This window comes from Martes martes (genome assembly GCF_963455335.1).
Source record: "Martes martes genome assembly, chromosome: X".
In the NCBI taxonomy this organism is placed as follows: domain Eukaryota; kingdom Metazoa; phylum Chordata; class Mammalia; order Carnivora; family Mustelidae; genus Martes; species Martes martes.
The window spans coordinates 36,658,008-36,678,977 of record NC_137897.1 but is presented as its reverse complement, the minus strand read 5'-3'; the positions used below and the strand labels follow the sequence as shown (position 1 = coordinate 36,678,977).

Here is a 20,970-nt window from a genome sequence, read left to right as displayed (position 1 = left end):
GTTTCTAATGCTTAGATTTTATTTATCTCGAGCAGCTAAGGAAGACTGACAAGAACGGGGTGCCACATCATTTTAACCTTTGTGTCTAAGTAAGCCAGCGGAGTCTATACTACTAGTACATTTTCTGGTCTCTGATCCAGTATTGTACTTTTTAGCAAAAGGGAACAGAGAGTATCAGTGTATACACAAACTTGTCCCGGACACATATAACCATTCCAATCTATGTATCCACCCCTACGTCCAACTGCAATTTGTCCTTCCTTTCAGAGAAATAATTCCCTGCTTTTGAAAATGCCAAATCTTCTAATCCCTTTGATAAGCTAAAAAGACAGTGCTGTCTCAAATGATAAATAGATGAAAACTAACAATTAACTTCAATTTGCCCGGAATTCGACAGACTGGTTGTCTAGACAGTCCTAATTTATTTGATTATTGTTCAGCATTCATCTTCACTTTAGATAAATGGATTTCATCCGAGTTGGGGAATGCAATTACCCCTTAATTCATGATCTACCCCATTCTTTTACTGAAACTTTAAAAATATACCAAGGGGTGGGGGATGGGTGCGCCTGGGTGGCTCAGTCGGTGAAGCGTCTGCCTTTGGCTCAGGTCACGATCTTGGGGTCCTGAGATCGAGCCCCGCATCGGGCTTCCTGCTCAGTGGGGAATCTGCTTCCCCCTCTCATCTGCCCCCTCACCCCACTCATGTTCTCTCTCTCTGTTAAATAAATAAATTTTAAAAAAAATACACCAAGGGCCCTCCACACTGCTGTCCCTAGATTCTGCACACTAAGATGTACTGTGGTTTAAAGCGATAGTTTCAAAAATATTTTATGGGAACACTAGTCCTCAGGATGCTCAGGGGAGAAGTATCAATGTTCATGGATGTTGCAACATACGTCATTTCTCCTTCTGGGAAATGTGTGGCACATGCTGGCATAATAAAGGGCCCTAATAAGTCCTGTAGTGAAGAGATCCTTTCAACTCAGTATTTCTCCACCTTCTGCCTTTTTATTTTTTTTAAATTGATTTTCTTTTTTTTTAAGATTTTTATTTATTTATTTGACAGAGATCACAAGTAGGCAGAGAGGCAGGCAGAGAGAGAGAGAGAGGAGGAAGCAGGCTCCCCGCTGAGCAGAGAGCCCAATGGGGGCCTCCATCCCAGGACCCTGAGATCATGACCCGAGCCGAAGGCAGAGGCTTTAACCCACTGAGCCACCCAGGTGCCCCAACCTTCTGCCTTTTTAAAAACACTACTCCTCAAAACACACTTTGGGAAAGCTGTTTTCATCTCTTATAAGAGTGTCCAGATATTGATAGTTATAAACTCCCTTGGACAGGGACCCAGGTGAACGATGCCTAGAGCACAAGCTAAGAGTTCTGAAGCAATACTTGAGGGCAGCTACCGCTTATGCTCTGCTGGCTCTGCTAGTTCTTCCTCTTAATTCTTAGAAGTGACATTTTTCTTCAACCTTCACATTCATCACCACCTAGGAATGTGTAGAGTGTGTATCACATATTAAGCTTTTAAAGTTAACTTTCTATTATTCAGCAACGTGATCTCTGGCCAACAGAATTCTTATATAACTGCACGTTTGGACTCTTGGACTCCACACTCCGAGGACAATAGAAAGTATAGTCAAACATCACCTCTTACCAAAGGTTTAGAAGCAATGTTCCCAAAGCAGGAAAACAGAAATTTTGCTCCCAGTGTGCAGTGAGCATGCGATCAACAGATATTTATCAAATGAATGGATGAATGAGTGAATGAATGAGCAAACATGGACAGGCGTGCAAGAAAAATTATGGAATTTAAGCCACGGCTCAAAGAAAACCCATTTAACCTGGAAACAGTCACCTTAAATGTCATCTTGATGTGTCAACTATACCTCAATTAAAAAAGATATTTCTAATTTTAAGAACAAAATAAATGACTTACCAGTAAGAAAAAAGAAGACAAGAAAAAAAGAAAAAGAACAAGTTGTTTTTGTTGCATTTCAGAATTCACCCAAAACCCACAACACTTTGGTCAAGTCTTACTTCCTCCAAGAAATCCTATCCTTGTCTGTCATTTCCTGCTTCCCTTGTGTGTCCCACCACTGACCTCCTGAACCAACCTCAGACGCCAACAGCATTTCAGATTTCTAGTTAGAATGGCACAGAAAGTTCCTGGGCATCACCTGGTCAGTGGAGAGACAAGTGGACTCTCAGATAAACTAGATAATTTCACTCTTCTACTTGGGTCTTTTGTCAAATGCTTCCAATGACCGAGGAGCATAGGCTATCATGAATGCATGTTAAAGGGATGTCTGGGTGGCTCAGTGGGGTAAGCCTCTGCCTTCGGCTCAGGTCATGATCTCAGGGTCCTGGGATCGAGCCCCGCATCAGGCTCTCTGCTCAGCGGGGAGGCTGCTTCCTCCTCTCTCTCTCTCTGCCTGTCTCTCTGCCTACTTGTGATCTCTGTCAAATAAATAAAATCTTTAAAAAAAAGAACAAATGCATGTTAAATAACAAACATATATTTAATATCAGTAGCTTAATTTCAATACCTAAAATCTGTAAATACCAATCTTGGAAAACTATTTTTTTTTAAAAAATCACATCAACCACCACAGCCTTCCATTTTCTTCACCTGTGTTGTCTCCCCAAATTCATTTTTTCCAAAACATGTCAGGTTCACTGCTTGACTTATCATGGACTTAATATAGGAGACACACATGCCTTATTTTTCAGCTTAGATGTCTTGACTGTTTTTAATCATTGTCTATTTACACAGTCATTACTTGTAACTGTCTAATGACTTAGTCAATCCTTTGAATTCTCATTTTTCCACCACTTCTGCGAACTCTCAGTCTCAGCCCCAAATAGTTACACTACAGGGACAGTGATGCTGAAGACGTTTCCATAACAACTGATGTTGGCCTGGGGCAGGAAGAAAAAGTCTATGAGTAAAAACTCATATTTTTTGGTGTAAAGTTTCTTTTTTTTTTAATATTTTATTTATTTATTTGACAGACAGAGATCACAAGTAGGCAGAGGCTGGCAGAGAGAGGTCGGGGGGAAGCAAGCTCCTCACTGAGCAGAGAGCCTGATTCGGGGCTCGATCCCAGGACCGAAGCCGAAGGCAGAGGCTCAACCTACCAAGCCACCCAGGCGCCCCATGATGGAAAGTTTCAATAGCTTTCATCAGATATTCAAAGGGAGACAGGATCCAAAATGTTAAGAACCACTGACGGAAACTAGTCAAACAACTGCTCCACATGATCCTAAACACACCAGGTATGGACCTTTCAAAAAGGAAATAAATTCTTCATATAAAAGTCATTTGACCTTAATAGGGTGTCCCATCTTTTTAAGTAAAAATGTTCGTGCAGCAGTAACATGCCATGTAACATATTCTAAAACATAAATTACTGTGCAACAATAGTTATCACTGTGTTTTAGAGCATCAAGCGTCAAAGTAAAGCAAAAATAAAGTTTACTGCAGTTCTAGGAACGGGCCTATGGGGCAAGCCCAGCGAGGCAGGATAAAGAAGCAGCACTGCCCTGATGGTCAACGTTTTAGGGGTCCAAAGGCAAGAATTTTTTGGCATTTGGTAATTCACTTGATCCCTCGGAGCCTCTGTGTTGGTCCCTGTAAGGGTTTACAGACTGCAATTCTGTGACCTTTGAACATGGTTAATATGTAATAAACTCAACTCTCAAAGCTTATCATCTGATGTTTACGTTCTTATTGACACTTTTACCGAATCAATTGATTAATTATTGCTATAAAGTGGGGTTTTGTTTACTTTGGCTTAGCAACAACTACAAAAGGGCTTTGAAACTAAGGCTCAGAGAAGTCATGGAGAAGGTGTGAATGAGCATGTGTAAGAGAGCCCCAGACTCGGATTTAATTAAGTTAGTGTAGGATGTCAGTGTGAGAGATCAGGAAAACTGTTTCCAGAATACAACATGGAGGGAAAAATGTGTAGAGGAGGATATTCAAAAGAGAAAGCTGAAGAGACAGACAGTAGGACGACTACTAATTACTAAAAGAGATGATGGAAGATACATCACATATAACATAGTCCAACTTAATCCAACCTCTAATTGTATAGATGACAAAAACCACAGCTTAAAGATTTTAAACTGCCCTGGGGGCACCTGGCTGGCTTAGTCGGTAGAGTGTGCAACTCTTGATTTTGGGATCGTGAGTTCGAGCTCCACACGGGGTATAGAGATGACTTAAAAAATTGTTTTTAAATGTGGAGAAAAAAGATTTTAAGCTGCCCTAATTCATAATGCCAAATGGCAACATAATAAGGAACAGATCATCCAGAAGAAAATACAAATTCCTGGCAAAACTATAAAATATTTTTCGCCATAAAGGCAAAGAACAGTACTAACCATCAACTTGTCTCAAAGCTTACAATAGTAAAAAATGTAACTAAACTTCTTTTGGCTCATTTTGTGCAGTTCTAATCACTCAAACCTAACATGAGAAGGAGCTGTCATTATGAAATCTACCCATCTCGTACACGCAAGCACAGTCTTCAAACAAGCGCTGCCTGGATGTCTGTGCTCTTGCAAGCCCTTGTATGTGATATAACATGACAACAGGGGCTGCCTGGGTGGCTCAGTTGGCTAAGCGTCTGTCTTTGGCTAAGGTCAGGGTCCCAGGGTCCTGGAATCGAGCCCCACATTGGGCCCCTTGCTCAGCAGGAAGTCTACTTCTCCCTCTGCCCTTCCCCCTGCTTGTGTAAATAAATAAAAATCTTTAAAAAAAAATTTTTAAAAACTACAACAGGGGACGTCTGGGTGGCTCAGTGGGTTAAAGCCTCTGCATTCAGCTCAGGTTGTGATCTTGGGGTCCTGGGATCTAGGGGAACATCGGGCTCTCTGCTCGGCGGGGAGCCTGCTTCCCCCTCTCTCTCTCTGCCTGCCTCTCTGCCTGCTTGTTTCTCTGTCCGTCAAATAAATAAATAAAATCTTAAAAAAAAAAAAAACTACAACAGAACCTCAGTCTTTCTGGGTACACCTGAATCCAAAAACTGGCAAGATCGGTTATATATAGATTAATATGTGTATGTCACACCTGCACAAAGATTGTATGACCCATAGCCGCCAATAACAAGCTCCCACCTTTCAACTTCTCAATCATGGGTCTCTGTGACATAATTACGTTACAGTTATACAATACTTATATAATTACACTGTACTTAGAGCTATTGTTAAATGCATTTTTCACATTAGCTGAGGATTATGTGTCGGGTCAAGCCAATTAGTATTGGCTATATGTGAAAACGGCCCATTAAATGTTAGCTAAACCCCACATCTCATTCAACCATGAAGATTTCAAAAAAACCAGAACCCAAATATTCTAGCGTTCTTTGTTCAACATCAAAAAAGTTCCTAAAGTGAAAGGATGCTAGTTTAAGAAAAAAACACAATAGAGGCAAAGACATGTCCTGAAAGGCAGAACATTAGTGCCCCATCTGCACTGAACCTCAGAGTATCTGAATAACTATGGTGCCCCAGAAAAGCAGCATTTGTAAATGTTTTTTGTAATCACTACCAAACCACAACTGTCTGTGGCCAAGTTCTGAGTTAAAATGCCAAAAATGCTCTCAGCAAAAAGGATTCTTCAGGGTGACGTATTTCAGCAAAAAGGGAAATTGTGGTATGTTGTGGACTCAGTTGTCGGAATTCAGAGGATTAGTCAACCCTCTTGCAAAACAGCTTTTCTGTCTCAGAGGAGGAAAAGGATTCAATCCCCGCCGATTTTATACAGCCCCGAATTCTGGGTGGCTAGTGTGCTCAATTCTTTAAGCAGAATTCAGCTCATGGACAAAAATATGGGGGAGGTCCTCTACTTAAACACTAGTTGGAAATAATCTCTTTCCATGTGACACTTCAAAATTTCCAAAACCATGGAAAAACTCTTCCACTACCCAGGACTGCCCGGCGTTAGGACTGAAGTGCTTTTACTTAGAAACTTATCTTTCAAGGCCCCAGCACTTGTTCATACTCATGACAATAATCTTTCTTCCACTGTTCTAATGTCGATTATTCTCTTACTTGATTCCTTCTTGCACGAGGATGGGGCACCTTATGGGCAGGGAAACTACTTACTCATCAACAGAGCTTTTCCCCCGAGATCTAGTCACTGCCTGGCATAAGGCAGAGGCTCCCAAAGGGCTTCAATGAGTCCAGGCAGTGGAACCATCTCTGCTCATAATAAGTTGCTCTGAGGAGCAGAGCTTTCCCCTTCCCTAGATGTGTTCAAAGCTACAGCCAGATCATCACCAAGGACATGCTGTGGAGAGGATTGAAATCTTAGGTGACTGGACCGGACTGCCTGGCAAAAAACCCCTTGGGCCCAAAGACTCTGAAGTATACATTGACCCCTGAAGGTGGGCTTTTTCCCCCCTTTTCTTTTCTTCTCTTTTTTTTTTTTCTCCCCCTACAGACAGCCAATTCAGAAATTCTCGGTTTGGGGCAGATTTTAAAATCGTATGCCACTGGGTTTCTGTCATTTGTTGTATCTGTGTCAGCTCCTGAGTAAGAACTAGCATCAACGGTCAATGACTGAATTGCTATAGTTAAAATAACATCAAGAAATAGACACAGAAAATAAGATACAGATGACAAACACTAACAGGGAAAAATCAAGGGCAGCCAGAGTGATTAAGGAAAGCGTCATTAGGGGTTCCTGGGTGGCTCAGATGGTTAGGCGTCTGCCTTTGGCTCAGGTTATGGTCTTGGGGTCCTGGGATGGAGCCCTGTGTTGGGCTCCCTGCTCAGCAGGGAGTCTGCTTCTCCCTCTGCTTTCCTTCTCCCCTCCAACTCCCCCACCCCAGCTTGTGTGTGTATGCTTACTCTCTCTCTCAAATGAATAAATAAAATCTTTTTTTAAAAAAAGCGTCATTAATCAGGTGTTGAAGAAGGAATAAAATGTAAATGGTCAGAGAGAAGCACTCCCATGTTAAGAAAGACAAAAACAAGGAAGGGGTGAAGGGACAAAATAAACATGGTGTAGCACTGATGACAAGACAGCAGCGTGCCTCCACGTTGGGGACAGCGGGGGGTGTTAGTTGTCTAACTAAGTAGGGTTGACAACTGAGTGTATGGAGGGAAGCTTGAGGGGCTGGTAATAGACCACTGAAGGAAAGTCTTGAGCAGAAGAGCAAGGTGATGAAAGAAGTGTTTAAAAATTCAAGTCTGGTTATGGAATGAGTAAGTCACGGGGACTTACAGGTACAGCATATATGAAAGGGAATATAATCAATAGTACTGTACTACAGTGTAATGGTATACATGGTAACTACACTTCTGGTGAGCCTAGAATAACATAGAGACTTATCTGATCACTATGTTGTATATCTGAAATGAATGTAACATTATGTGTCAACTATGCCCAAATTGAAAAAAAAAATCAACTCTGGGAGAACACTGCAGGATGGACATGGAGAGAGAGCCCAAAGTAAAGGGTAGCCACTGGAAAGATGGTCATAACCTGATGAGCCAAAGGGGTCCAGAGTCTATCCTGGGGATGGGGGAGTCACTGGGAATGGAGAAGAGGAAAAGCCCAAACAAGGAATTAGAAGGATCTGTTGGCTGGGTGTAAAGGATTGTGGTGCCAAGAACAGAGCCAAGGCAGTGAGGAAGAAAAGCTGGGTTGGAGGTCAAGGAGGCTTTTGGACATGGTGAATATGAAGCAAGAACAAGACGTTAAAGGGTGAAATACCCAGGAGCAGATAAGTTATAAACAGGATCTCAGAGAAAGAAATGGATCCAAACTAGAGATTTAAGAGCCTTCTAAAGATAAGGGAAATCTCAAGTCCTAGAATGAGTAAGAAAGGGGAAAAGTGCATAAGAACACAACAGTGATCAACAGCTGAACCTCAAGCCGTTTCAAAACTGGAAGTTCACAAAAATATGCGTGCAATGAAAGGAACAGTAAAGGGTCGATCCGTGTGGAATAAAAAACTCAGGATCCAAGTGTCACAGAATGAAAGGAGTTTCAAGAAGGACTTGGTGATAGATGATAGATGACAGGTAAGGGCCAGAGCATATTAAAAATACCATTATATTACTTACAAATGAGCAGGGGGTCTCCCTTCTCCACTACTGACACAGTATACACAATTATGTAATTGATTAGTGGACAGAAAAAGGGGGCTTGTGGCTATAAGACGTGCTCTGTTTTATTTTTTTTAAAGATTTATTTATTTTGGATAGAGCATGCATGCGCATGCATGATTGGAAGAGGGGAAGACAGAGAGAAACTTTAAGCAGACTCCCCACTGAGCATGGAGTCCCACACAGAACCTGATCTCAGGACCCATGAGATCATGACCTGTGCCACCAAGAGTCGGATGCTTAACCCACTGGGCTACCCAGGTGTCCCTGTTTTAAGGTTGTTTTTTTTTTAATGATGAGAGAGCTATATTAAGATGCTTCCACTCCTAAAAAAAAAAAAAAAAAATGCTTCCACTCCTGGGATGCCTGGGTGGCTCAGTCAGTTAAGCATCTGCCTTCAGCTCAGGTCACGATCCCAGGGTCTTGGGATCGAGCGCCGCAACCCCTGCTTCTCCTTCTTCCGCTCCCCCCAACTTGTGCTCTTTGTCAAATAAATAAATAAGTAAATAAATAATCTTTAAAACTGATATTGAAAAAAAGATGCTGCCATTCTTTATACAGCCAAGATAGTTATCAAAAATGAAAGATAATTCTGTTACTATGGATTGATTTTGAGGAATGTCATTTGGAATTTGTACTCTTCTGGGAGCTACATTGTTATATAAAAGTAATGACACTGCAGATGAGAATTGGCCATATATTATAAGTGTGTGGGTAGCATATTAAAGTGTGCAAGTTGTGATAGAAGTTTTAAGAAATATGCCAAAGCATTTAAAACTGATACAGGGATTAAGTCGCTCACAGGACTCTGCTAAGCACAGGCAAAGATGATGTGTTTCTGAGATGGGGTTCTCAAGAACCCCTTGAGCAATAATGCCTCTCACCTGCTTACGAAATATCCAGTCTGTGTGCAGGGTTCAGCCTGAGCCAGACTTGCATTTACTTTTAATTTTAGCTGTGAACCATCTTGGGAAAGCACCACAGCCAGAATGCAATGTTTCTGGTCAGTTTTGGTGTTAAAGCCACTCCAACTGAGTGATGAGAGATGATATTAGAAGAAGCTCCCTGGTTTTCCACTGTCACTAAGGGACCAGAAGCTGGCTGCTAGAATAGGTGTGTGAACTACTGTGCAATAAAGTCCCTCTGCTTTTCCTCACATGAAACAAATTAATAATGAATAATGATCAGAGACAGATCCAGGTTTTGAGGGGCCTGAAGCTTACATGATTTGCGTGCCCTCTTTAAGAAAAAAGAATTCGGGATGCCTGGGTGGCTCAGTGGGTTAAAGCCTCTGCCTTCAGCTCAGGTCATGATCCCAGGGTCCTGGGATCGAGCCCCACATCGGGCTCTCTGCTCAGCGGGGAGCCTGCTTCCTCCTCTCTCTCTCTGCCTGCGTCTCTGCCTACTTGTGATCTCTGTCTGTCAAATAAATAAATTAATTAATTAATTAAATACTGGAAAAAAAAAAGAAAAAAGAATTCAAGGTTACCAATACAAGACACAGTCTGAAGCTATTTATTCAGAATGAGGAGAAGACACCTGCAGTTGAAAGGCCATAAAGCAGGACGGTCACCGGCTCCACAATAAATCCACCTCGGCTCATGACCAATTATTAGGAATAAGATGTGGAAAGGGAGACACAACAGGTAATTGGGCAGAGGGAGAAGACAAGACAAAAACGCTCCTTAAGGAATACAAGAGCACAGAACAAGAAAAGGACAAAGACAAAATTCCAGAAAGAACCCCAAATTGTGAAGTGTGGATAATGGAGATGGGGGAAGAGAAAGAACTAATCACTTCATAGACCACACAATCAGAACATTTATTTCCCAGTGATCAACAATCATATTGCTTCTAGGAGGCATGCATGGGAGGACTAGGTTTTTAGGAAACACCAGTTCTCTTCACTGCACGCACTTGGCAAGTGTTTGTTGAATGAATGAATGGAAACAAGAGAAATTTACTTCTTTTTCTTACTCTCCACCATGCTCTGCTTTCCTCTGATGTTCCAACATACACGCATGTTTTTGCGGGCACTGGCTAGAGTGTCAAAGCAACAACTCAGGCCAACCTCTCCTCTGGCAATTCAGACTGTTGATCCTCAAGAGACCAAGGCAAGCTATCCCCACTCAAAATTGATTTTTAAGCATGCTCAGAGTCTCCCCCTCCTCAGATTATGCATACAAATGGCTACTGTGGGGCCATTCTACTTAACTCCCTTCCACCTTCTTTCTCCCTCTTTCTAAATCAGATCCTGCAGGTATATTTCAGAAATTAGTGGGAATCTGGGCAGATTCATGCGGGACTCTAGCTAGGGCTGAACTGAAACACAATGCCTGAATTTCAAATTTTAGCAATGATGACAGCCTAAGTGACAACTGAATATATCGGTCATGATGAGGTTTCCAGGAAGATACAGGCAAGGCTCATGCACTTGGTCAGCTGCAAACCTAGGACAGGACGAGGGGAACCCAGGCTCACCAGTTCCACACAGGACAGGATTCGGTCACTGGGAGTTGTTATGAAAGGACACAACAAGGCATTCCCTGACCAGCTATGGGCCTCTGCTTCACAAAGGGATTCCCTTTGGGCAATACATGCCCTACACCTTCCTGCCAAGTTCTAAAAAAACAGCCAGAGAAGGTTAAAACTAAGAGTCCACCCTCTCTCCTTTAAAACAAAACAAAAACGAACACGTTTTACTAAACGATTCTTCCTTCTTCTCTTACCAAATTTTCTAAGGAAAAGAGCTTGGAGAAGAGCAGAACCAGAATAACACTCTTACTACTTCAATACTACAAAAATCCCAACACTGATGTTCTGTTTAGGGCAAAGGACGTGAAATCAGTGAGGCAAAGCAGCCACCTCAGGGATTAGAAGTGAAGGTCTTAAATGGAAAAAAAATCATCCAGCCCTTTTCTGGCTAAATGGTTCAACCGCTGGAAAGTAACTGAAAGTCTCTAGACCTCAGTTACTTGGTTTTGTAAAATGGGGGCGAGTACCCCTCTCACAGGACTGCTGAGGATTGAGGAAATGCTAGTCAAGTACCGAATATAACTGCACAGCGCGTGCTAATTAAATGCTAGTATTTAATAGTAGCAGTAAAATTATTGTTCTGCCTCCCCCAGTTCACACCACCGGAAAATCTGGCCCAACCCCCACTCTCGCCTCGCAGGATCCGGGCCCGGGCACTGTTGCACTCCAGCATGCAAGAGAGACCCCCCGCCCGCCCCATATGCTGCTGCGCTACTGGAAGCCCCCCACCCCGGGCCGGCCAGGTTACCACTACAGTCCATACTGACCTGAGATGCCGCCTCCTATCACGACTACGTCGAACATGTGGCCCGTGATACTCGACTTCTCCTCACGCTCCATGCTCTGGCTGAGACTCTCCCGGGGCGTAGGTATAGGAGTGGAGTGGGCCAAGGGCGGGGCGGGCCCTTCTACAGACTCTCTGGGGGAGTCCGGGGGCGGAGCCGATTCTTCCACCGACACTCGGGCAGAGCCCGGCACTGAGGGCGGAGCAGTCCGTTGCACAGCTCCGTCAGGGGAGCTCGGGGGCGGAGCCGATCCTTCCGCGGATGTTCGGGGGGCACCTGGCACTGAGGGCAGGGTGGACCCTTGTGCCGACCCTCGGGAGGCGTTCCTGGGCGTAAGAAGTCCTTGTACCGAATCCCGGGGGGAGCCGGGCACGGAGGGCTGGGTGGACACTTGTGCCGACCCTCCGGGGTTGTTTCTGGGTGTAAGAGGTCCTTGTACCGAATCCCGGGGGGAGCCGGGCACGGAGGGCTGGGTGGACCCTTGTGCCGACCTTCGGGAGGAGTTCCTGGGCGTAAGGGGTCCTTGTACCGAATCCCGGGGGGAGCCGGGCACGGAGGGCTGGGTGGACACTTGTGCCGACCCTCGGGAGGTGTTCCTGGTTGTAAGAGGTCCTTGTACCGAATCCCGGGGGGAGCCTGGCACGGAGGGCTGGGTGGACCCTTGTGCCGACCCTCGGGAGGTGTTCCTGGGCGTAAGAGGTCCTTGTACCGAATCCCGGGGTAAGCCGGGCACTGAGGGCGGGGTGGACTCGGAGAGCTGGGCGGACTCGGAGAGCTGGGCGGATCCTTGCTGCGGAGCCGGGAGGGAGCTGAGCTTGGAGGGCGGGGCGGACCCTTGCCGCGACACTCGGGAGGAGTCCAAGAGCCGGGCAGATCCCGGCAGTGAACTCCGGGGGGTGCTGAGCCCTGAGGGCGGGGGCGACCCTTGCACCGACACTCGGGAGGACTCCGAAAGCACAACAGATCCGTCTGACAGTCGGGGAGAGCCGGGTCCTGACAACTGATAGGATCCTTGCAATGACACTAGCGGGGAGTTATTGGGTACGGGAGGCCCATGCACCGAACTCCAAGAAGAGCCGATCACTGAGGGGGGGGCGAGCCCGAGTGCTGACACCTCGGGAGTGTTACTGGGTGTAAGAGGTTCTGGCATCGGTAACCTGAGGAAGCCGGGCGAGAAGGGCAGGACAAACCCTTGCCCTGATTCTTGGGTAGAGGTGGTGGATGTAGGACGTCCTGGTACTGATTCTCGGGAATAGACGAGCACTGCGGGCGGGGTGGACTCAGATATTGACACTAGAGGGGCACCTGAGAGCGAGGCAGGTCTTTGTACCGGTACCCGGGGGTGGCCTGCATCAGGGGTGGAAGCTGGCGCGGCCCCATCGGCGGTGCTCTGGCGGGTGGCAGACATGGGGATCTGGTGGTTCAGGCCGTGGGCGCCGAAGCCCCAGAGGCCAGTCCTAGAGTCTGTGTTGGTCCTGGGGCCGGGAGTGGAGCCGAGTTGGGCGGGCGCGCCGGAGCTCTTCTCGTATCCGGGGTCCGGTATGGAAGCGTTCGACAGGAAGCTGGAAAACGGACTGGAGAAGGTCCGCCACTCAGAACCGCTGCTCAACCCGGAGGCGGAGGATGTGGCCGCGCCCAAGTTGGAGTCGGGGTCCGAGATGTGGAAAGCTGTGCCCCCGGCTCCGGGCGCGGGCTCCGCCTCGCAGCCCCTCCCGCTGCCTCTGCCTCTGGAGGCGGCCGAGCTGTGTGAGCTCATGGTTCTGGAGGGCGCGGGGCGGGTGGCGACGTTCTGCTCCCCACCCCTCCCCCACGGGCGCGCGCCTCGCCAGCTCCTGGGTCCGGTACCCGCGCGCTCCCGAGGCCGCCCCAGCAGACCGGCCCACTGGGCGGCGGGGGAGCCTAGGGCTAGCGCAGCGCGGCTCCGTCTCTCTCGCCGGCCCCGAAGGGCGGGCGACGCCACCCAAGGGCGCAGTGGCGGCCCCGTGGGGGTTTGAGCCTAGCGCCTTTATTCTCACGCCCTGACTAAAAGAAGACTGAGCCAGGTGGGATAAGGGAAGCGGGTAAAGGGCAGGGACCATAACTATGCGGTCACTGCGCTGCACCGTACTTGGGTGGGCTCCTTTGTGATGTCACAAGGGGCTGGGTGAAGTCTGCGCAGCCGCGGGCCCCTCCCTAGGGAGGGGGCGGGGTGAGGTGGGCAGCCGTTGGGGCCAACGGGCGATTATTAATTCTCTGTGGGGTTGTCCAAGCTGAGGTGCTTGACCCAAAACGAAGCAAGTAGGCAAGAAAATTAAGAACTCAACTCTCAGGGGCGCCTGGGTGGCTCAGTCCGTTAAGCTTTTGCCTTTGGTTCAGGTCATGATCCCAGAATCTTGGGCTGGAGCCCCGATCAGGCTCCCTGCTCAGTGGGGAACTAGCTTCTCCCTCTTACCCTGCCTCCCCATCCCTTATGCGCGCTCTCTCTCTTTAATAAGTAAATGAAGTCTTTGAAAAAAAGAAAAGAAACCAAAAAATCCCTCAGCTATCTCAGATTAAGTGGGACCTGCACTTTAAAAGTGAAGATCAAGGGCTGGTTAAGGGGCACAAGCAAACAAAACACGTGTTTCCCCATCCTACCAAAAAGATACTTAGTGAACGTATTTTACTGTACAACCAGCCTCATGCTAGTTTTATCCCTTCTTTAAATTTCCACTTTATCCGCCTAGAGCTGATTTCGTCATCAATAGAACCCTCAAAACAAAAAAAAAAAATTATAACATCTAGAGTAAGTGACGAAAACTCCAGGAAGTTAACTAAAATCCATGCCCACCTATAAATATTTCTCCTGCTTCCCGAGTTGTGTATCAAACAATCTTGTTGAAGAAACTGTAAGGGAATATAGATATAGTCTTTTTACCCAGTTTTTTGAAGTTTTCTTTAATGTATTTATTTGAGAGAGAGAGAGAGAGAAAGAGAGAGAGAGAGAGAGAATATGTAGGGGGGCAGAGGGAGAGGAAGAAGCAGACACCCTGCTGAGCACGGAGCCTGAAACTGAACTGGATCCCAGGCCCCTGAGATCATGACCAGAGCTGAAGGTAGATGCTTAACTGACTGAATCACCCAGGTGCCCCTATTTACCCAGTTTTAGTAGCTTTTACTTTCTAGAAAAGTAGTTGACACATGACTAAATAAGTATCATTTTTATCTTGTTAGACTCTGAAGCAAAAAAAGAGGAAATAATGGATATAAAGAATTCAGACCTTTCTAATATGATTCGTCCAACTTTGTCCTTATCCCTGTTGCATTTATTTCTTTTCATTCGAATACTGATTTCGTACTATGTGCTAGGCACAGGGCAAAGTACTGGAGATGTGCAGGCAACAGGAGACAGCCTACCGTCTGCTAGAGGAGCTGGTAAAGGACAAGGCAACCACATGCTTGATGTGTTCACATAAGCTCTGATAAATGTAATGTTGGAAAGGCTGCTAGTGATAAAGTGTTAGGGTGTCTTGATCACTCTGGAGGTTAACTTTGGGGAGGTATGTAAAAACGTCCCAGAAAGGGCCTAGGTGGCTCAGATGGTTGAGCGTCTGCCTCCGGGGTCATTATCTCAGGGTCCTGGGATCGAGTGCCATAGGGCCCCGTGCTGAGCAGGGAGTCTGTTTCTCCCTCTCTCCCTCTGCCCCTGCCCCCACCCCCAGCTTGTGTTCATGCTCTGTCTCTCAAATAAAGAAATAACATCTTAAAAAAAAAAAAAGTCCCAGGGGTACCTGGGTGGCTCAGTTGTTAAGTGCCTGCCTTCGGCTCAGGTCTTGATCCCAGGGCCCTTGGATGGAGCCCTGTGTCAGGCTTCCCACCTGCTTCTCCCTCTTCCACTACCCTTGCTTGTATTTCCTCTCTTGCTGTCTCTCTCTTTCTGTGTCAAATAAACAGATAAAAGTCTTAAAAAAAAAAAAAAGCGAAAATGAGGGAGCAATGTGGGCAAAGGCCCTGTGGTAGAAAGAAGCATGGTTCCTTGGTGAAGCTGAAAGCCAGACACTAGAGCTAAGCAAGGGGAGGAAAGGAGCACAGGAGACAAAACATATGGGTATTTTCTTCTCTTTGTTTTGTTTGTACCGTATATTTTGTATATCTTTTGTGATAAAAACAATAAAAGTTATTTTAAAATAGATAAAGGAACAATTTTGATATATCCTACAATTATTATTTCCTCCCTTTCGTGACCTTGGGCAAATTACTTAACTTCTCTGTGTCTGTCTCCTCAGATATAAAGTCTCATAAGCCATCATATCTGTCAGGGATCCAGTAGGAAACAGAAAACTCTAATTAGATCATTTGAAGAAATTGACATAAATATATATATTTTTAAAGTTTTTATTTACTTATTTGACAGAGAGAGAGATAACGAGAGAGGGAACACAAGCCAGGGAAGAGGGAGAAGCAAGCTTCCTGCCAAGCAGGGAGCCCGACGTGGGGCTCCATGCAAGGCTCCATGTGGGGCTCGATGCCAGCTTCCTGGGCTCATGGCCTGAGCTGAAGGCAAACGCTAAACAACTGAGCCACCCAGGTGCCCCATAAAGGAAATATTTTAAAAGAGATAAGTAAGATGAAGAGAAACCACAGGGATTCAGTCAGTATCCCCAGGCTGGTGAGAGCAAGAAGGCATCATTGTGAAGGGGTAAAGGGAGAGAACAGTTATCAGAACCTGGTGACAGTGGTGTTTGGTAGGGGCTGCCTACACAAGCTGTGGCCTTTAGTTCAGGGAGGTTTACAGCCCACAGGAAACTCACAAAGAGGGAGCCAGGACACATAATATCCAAACATCCTCGCTGGCCTTCCCCTGGTCCTCTCCATTGCCCTACCCCAACCAGAAGATAGAAGGCAAGAGATTCTGTTGATGCAGCTCTTACCAATCAGAAGAAACTAGAGAAGAGTGGTGGGTGCACCTGGAAGGGCCAAGGAATCTAACCAGTATCCTTGTAGTGAGGGGTCAATGAGCAAATACAAAATACTTAGATAATTACTCAGTACATACTCACATTTTAATTTTAAAAAACTGCATTAGGGGCGCCTGGGTGGCACAGTGGGTTAAAGCCTCTGCCTTCGGCTCAGGTCGTGATCCCAGGGTCCTGGGATCGAGCCCCGCATTGGGCTCTCTGCTCCGCGGAGAGCCTGCTTCCTCCTCTCTCTGCCTGCCTCTGGCCTACTTGTGATCTTTCTCTCTCTCTGTCAAATAAATAAAAAAAATCTTTAAAAAAACCTGCATTATATTCATGTCATGTTATCCTCTAACATGAAGCATGTAATACTTTCTAATTTTTAAATATAATGCATAGCTTGGAGATGAATATTTTTGTGCAGAAAGTATCAAACATATTTTTTTAGAATTTCCTTGAGATGGAGTCCTAAAACTAAAATTATGGGGTAAGAGAGTAGGAGATTTTCTAAAGCTCTTTGACTGAAGTTACCACATTACTTGCCCAAGAGATCATACAAATGTATACTTCATCAACAATGTCTAAGAATGACTATCTAGGGCCCTAGGATCTGAACAAAGCTCTCATTGCTCCTTCAAAAAAAAAAAAAAAAAAAAAAAAAAAAAAAAGGCTGTCCAAGTTCTTACTGCCCCCACTTTCACATTAAGCCATTAAGGAAGCTAACTTTTTAAACTTTCTTAACTTGAAAGGTGAAAAATCAGCATGGCATTGCTATCTGCAACAGTGTTTCTTTGATTACTGATCAAATAGTTTTTTCAAATATTTATTAGCCATTTCAGTTTCTTCTGTTGTGAATGATCAGTTCATGCCTTTATGTAGTTGATTTCTGTAAGTGATTTGTACAGTAAGATATTACCCGCTCCTTGCTATTTTCACTGCAGATAGTTTATTCCAATTTATATTTTAGTATTGTTTATGGCATTGTAGATAAGCAGAAATTTAAAGTGTAGGTGCTTGTATCTATCTTTTGGTAATTTCTCCCATTCCTTTTAAACTTACAGATTTGAAGGATGAATTCTGTTTTCTTTTGTTTTTTGATGGTTGGTTATTTTAGAATTTATTTAATCATAATCTACTGGGATGTATTTTGTTATGTTACAGTGTGAGGATCTAAATAGACACTCCATCTCAGGTTTCAGTGCCAAATAAACAAATAGACACCCTCCACATGCCTAAATAGTTATCTGCTCATAACAGAAGTGTCTACTGAAAAAAATCCTTCCAGGGGCACCTGGGTGGCTCAGTTGGTTGAGCGTCTGCCTTCAGCTCCCGTCATGATCCCAGTGTCCTGGGATCGGGTCCCATGTCTGGTTCCTTGCTCCGTAGGGAGTCTGCTTCTCCCTCTCCCTTTGCTCCTCCCCCGGCATGTGCTCTTTCACTCTCTCATTCTTTGTCTCTCTTGCTCTTTCAAAATGAATAAATAAAATCTTTAAAAAAAAGAAGAGAAGAAAAATCCTTCCATTTTCCGTGGACTTGCTTACATAATATAACATAAATAGTAAGATCTGGCTTTGGACCATCACTTCTGTTATATTTACATGCATATTCTCTCCACATTGCTACCAATGCCACAGTGATTTACTTTTAGCTGCTTTATAGTAGATTTTACCAGATAGAGGGATTAGTCCCTTCCAAATACTCTTCTTTATAAGTTATTTATGATATTCCTATATATTCTTTCTGTTAATGTATTCCTGTATGTTTAAATGAATTTTAGAATCATTTCATCAATTCCAACTCTCTTGGCTAATTTAATTGAGATGGTGATTATTCCTAAACATTAATCTAGGAAATTTAGATTTCCTAGATTTAACATCTTATTTTTATTTTTATTATTATTATTTTTAAAGATTTTATTTATTTATTTGGCAGAGAAAGAGATCTCAAGTAGGCAGAGAGGCAGGCAGAGAGAGAGGGGGAAGCAGGCTCCCTGCTGAGCAGAGAGCCTGATGTGGGGCTGGATCCCGGGACCCTGAGATCACAACCCAAGCCAAAGGCAGAGGCTTAACCCACTGAGCCACCCGGGCACCCCATTACTTTTAGTATTATTTTAAGTAAACACTGTGCGCAAGGTAGGGCTTGAACTCACAATCCCTAGATCAAGAGTCCTATGCTCTACCAACTGAGCCAGCCGGGGCTCCTAACATCTTTTTTAAAAGATGTCTTTATTTCCAGAATATTTATAGGACATGATTTTATTTATCCCTGGAGTGAAAAAACTGTGTGAGGATAATGTGGATCTGTGTGTGTATGGGTGTATGCATGTGGTATCATAACTCCTTTCAATCTGTGGATTTTTAATTTGGAGTTTTAATTAATCTCCATGCTAGGACATTTTCTTCTACTCTAATTTGGATTACTGCATTTGTTCTAAGTGTTTTTTTCCTGAGAAGCACTTATAATTATGTTATTGGAGCATCTTTCTATGTCCTTTATCATTGTCATGTCTCTGTTCTTTTCTTCTGAATTCTGAGACAGCTAATCATATTTATCCTTCGTATTAGTGATTAAATTTTCTGCAGCTCTAATTCTTTTCTAAGTGTGTCATTTTATTTTTTTGTTTCTACTTACATTTTATTTTGCTTTTATTTTTTCTACATGCATTTTATTTTTTTTAATTTGCATTTCCTGATAAAAAAAATTTTTAACTATGTTAGCATACAGTACATCATTAGTTTTTGGTATAGTGTTCCAAGATTCATTGTTTATGTAAAACACCCAGTGCTCCATGCAATACGTGCCCTCCTTAATACTCATCACCCAGCCAACCCATCCCCTCACTTCCCTCCCCTCTAAGACTCTTTGTTTCCTGGAGTCCACAGTCTCTCATGCTTCATCTCCCCTTCCAATTCCCCCCGCCACTTCCTTTTCCCCTTCCTTCTCCTAATGTCCTCCATGCTATTCCTTATACTCCACAAGTAAGTGAAACCATATGATAATTGACTCTCTCTGCTTGACTTATTTCACTCAGCATTATCTCCTCTAGTCCCATCCATGTTGATGCAAGAGCTGGGTATTCTTCCTTCTGATGACTGAGTAATATTCCATTGTATATATAGACCACAACTTCTGTATCTATTCATCCTTTGAAGGGCATCTCTGCTCTTTCCACAGTTTGGCTATTGTGGACATTGCTGCTGTGAACATTGGGCTGAACATTGGGGTGCACCAGAGTCCAATGAGGGGTTCGATTCCAGGACCCTGGGATCATGACCCGAGCCGAAGGCAGATGCTTAACGACTGAGCCACCCAGGTGCCCCGAGTGTTTCAACTTATTGTCAAATAATTTAGAAAAAAACAAACACTGAAATACTTCTTTTCACTACATCTGTATCTTTGGGGTAAATACCCGGTAGTGCAATTGCAGGGTTAAAGGGTAGTTCTATTTTTGATTTTTTGAGGAATCTCCACACTGTTTTCCAAAGCGGCTGCACCAAGTTGCATCCCCACCAACAGTATAAGAGGGTTCCCCTTTCTCCACATCCTTTCCAACACTTGTTGTTTCTTGCCTTGTCAATATTTGCCATTCTAACTAGTGTAAGGTGGTATCTCAATGTGGTTTTGATTTGAAGCATTTAATTTTTTTTTTTAACTAGGCTCCCCTCCCCATGTGGAGTTCGAACTCACAACCCCGGGATCAAGAGTTGGGTGCTCTACTGATTGAGCCAGCCAGGGGCCCCTCCCCAGTTCCAATTCTATTTTTCTCTGCCTCTACTGCAGATATTGACAATGCCATTTCAGTTAAGGATTTTTCTTGACCTTTAAAGATTTTGTTTATTTATTTGTCAGAGAGAGAGAGAACACAAGCAGGCAGAGTGGCAGGCAGAGGCAGAGAGAGAAGCAGGCTCCCCACTGAGCAAGGAACCCGATGCAGGACTCGATCCCAGGACTCTGGGATCATGGCCTGAGCCGAAGGCAGCGGCCTAACCCACTGAGCCACCCAGGCATCCCTTTCCTTGACCTTTAAATCTTTATTTCATCCAGCTTACTTTTCATTGATGCCACATGTATCTCGTCATATCTCCTCCTTATGACTTCCGAATTTTGTTTCATAGCGACTTAGTTTTGTGCAATTTCTGAGGACATCAACCGAGTTTGAAATGCTCTTCTTTGCAGACATGTAGCGCAGCCTCATTCACTGCTAACTCAAACACAAAATACTACGACCCCTGTGGAGAGGAATTTGGTGACATCTCAGGAAATCACATATGCATTCACCCTTGGACCATGCACTCCTACTTCTAGGAATTTGTCCTAACCATATACCTCAACAAACAGGACTAACATATGCGTGAAGTTATTTACTGTGAACTTATTTTTAATAGCAAAATAATTGAAGCAATTTACATGCCCATCGATGGGAAACTGCTTGCATAAACTTTGATTACATCTCCAGAGTGAAACATTATGCAGCCATTTAAAAAAAAAAAAATGACAGGGCTCCTGAATGGTTCAGTTGGTTAAGCATCTGCCTTTGGCTTGGGTCATGGTCCCAGGGCCCTGGGATCAAGCCCTGCATCAGGCTCCCTGCTCATTGGGGAGTCTGCTTC

General features: G+C 44.6%; 1 protein-coding gene across 1 annotated transcript in view; it reads right to left on the bottom strand.

The window, feature by feature from the left end:
- MAOA (monoamine oxidase A) overlaps positions 1-11,682 on the bottom strand; it is a 67,841-nt gene extending 56,159 nt beyond the window's left edge. Inside the window, exon 1 of the mRNA XM_080794995.1 lies at positions 11,427-11,682. Coding sequence (XP_080651121.1) covers positions 11,427-11,499 — 73 coding nt within the window. The 5' untranslated portion in view covers positions 11,500-11,682. The remainder of the gene's footprint in view (positions 1-11,426) is intronic.
- Between the last annotated feature and the right edge of the window lie 9,288 nt (positions 11,683-20,970).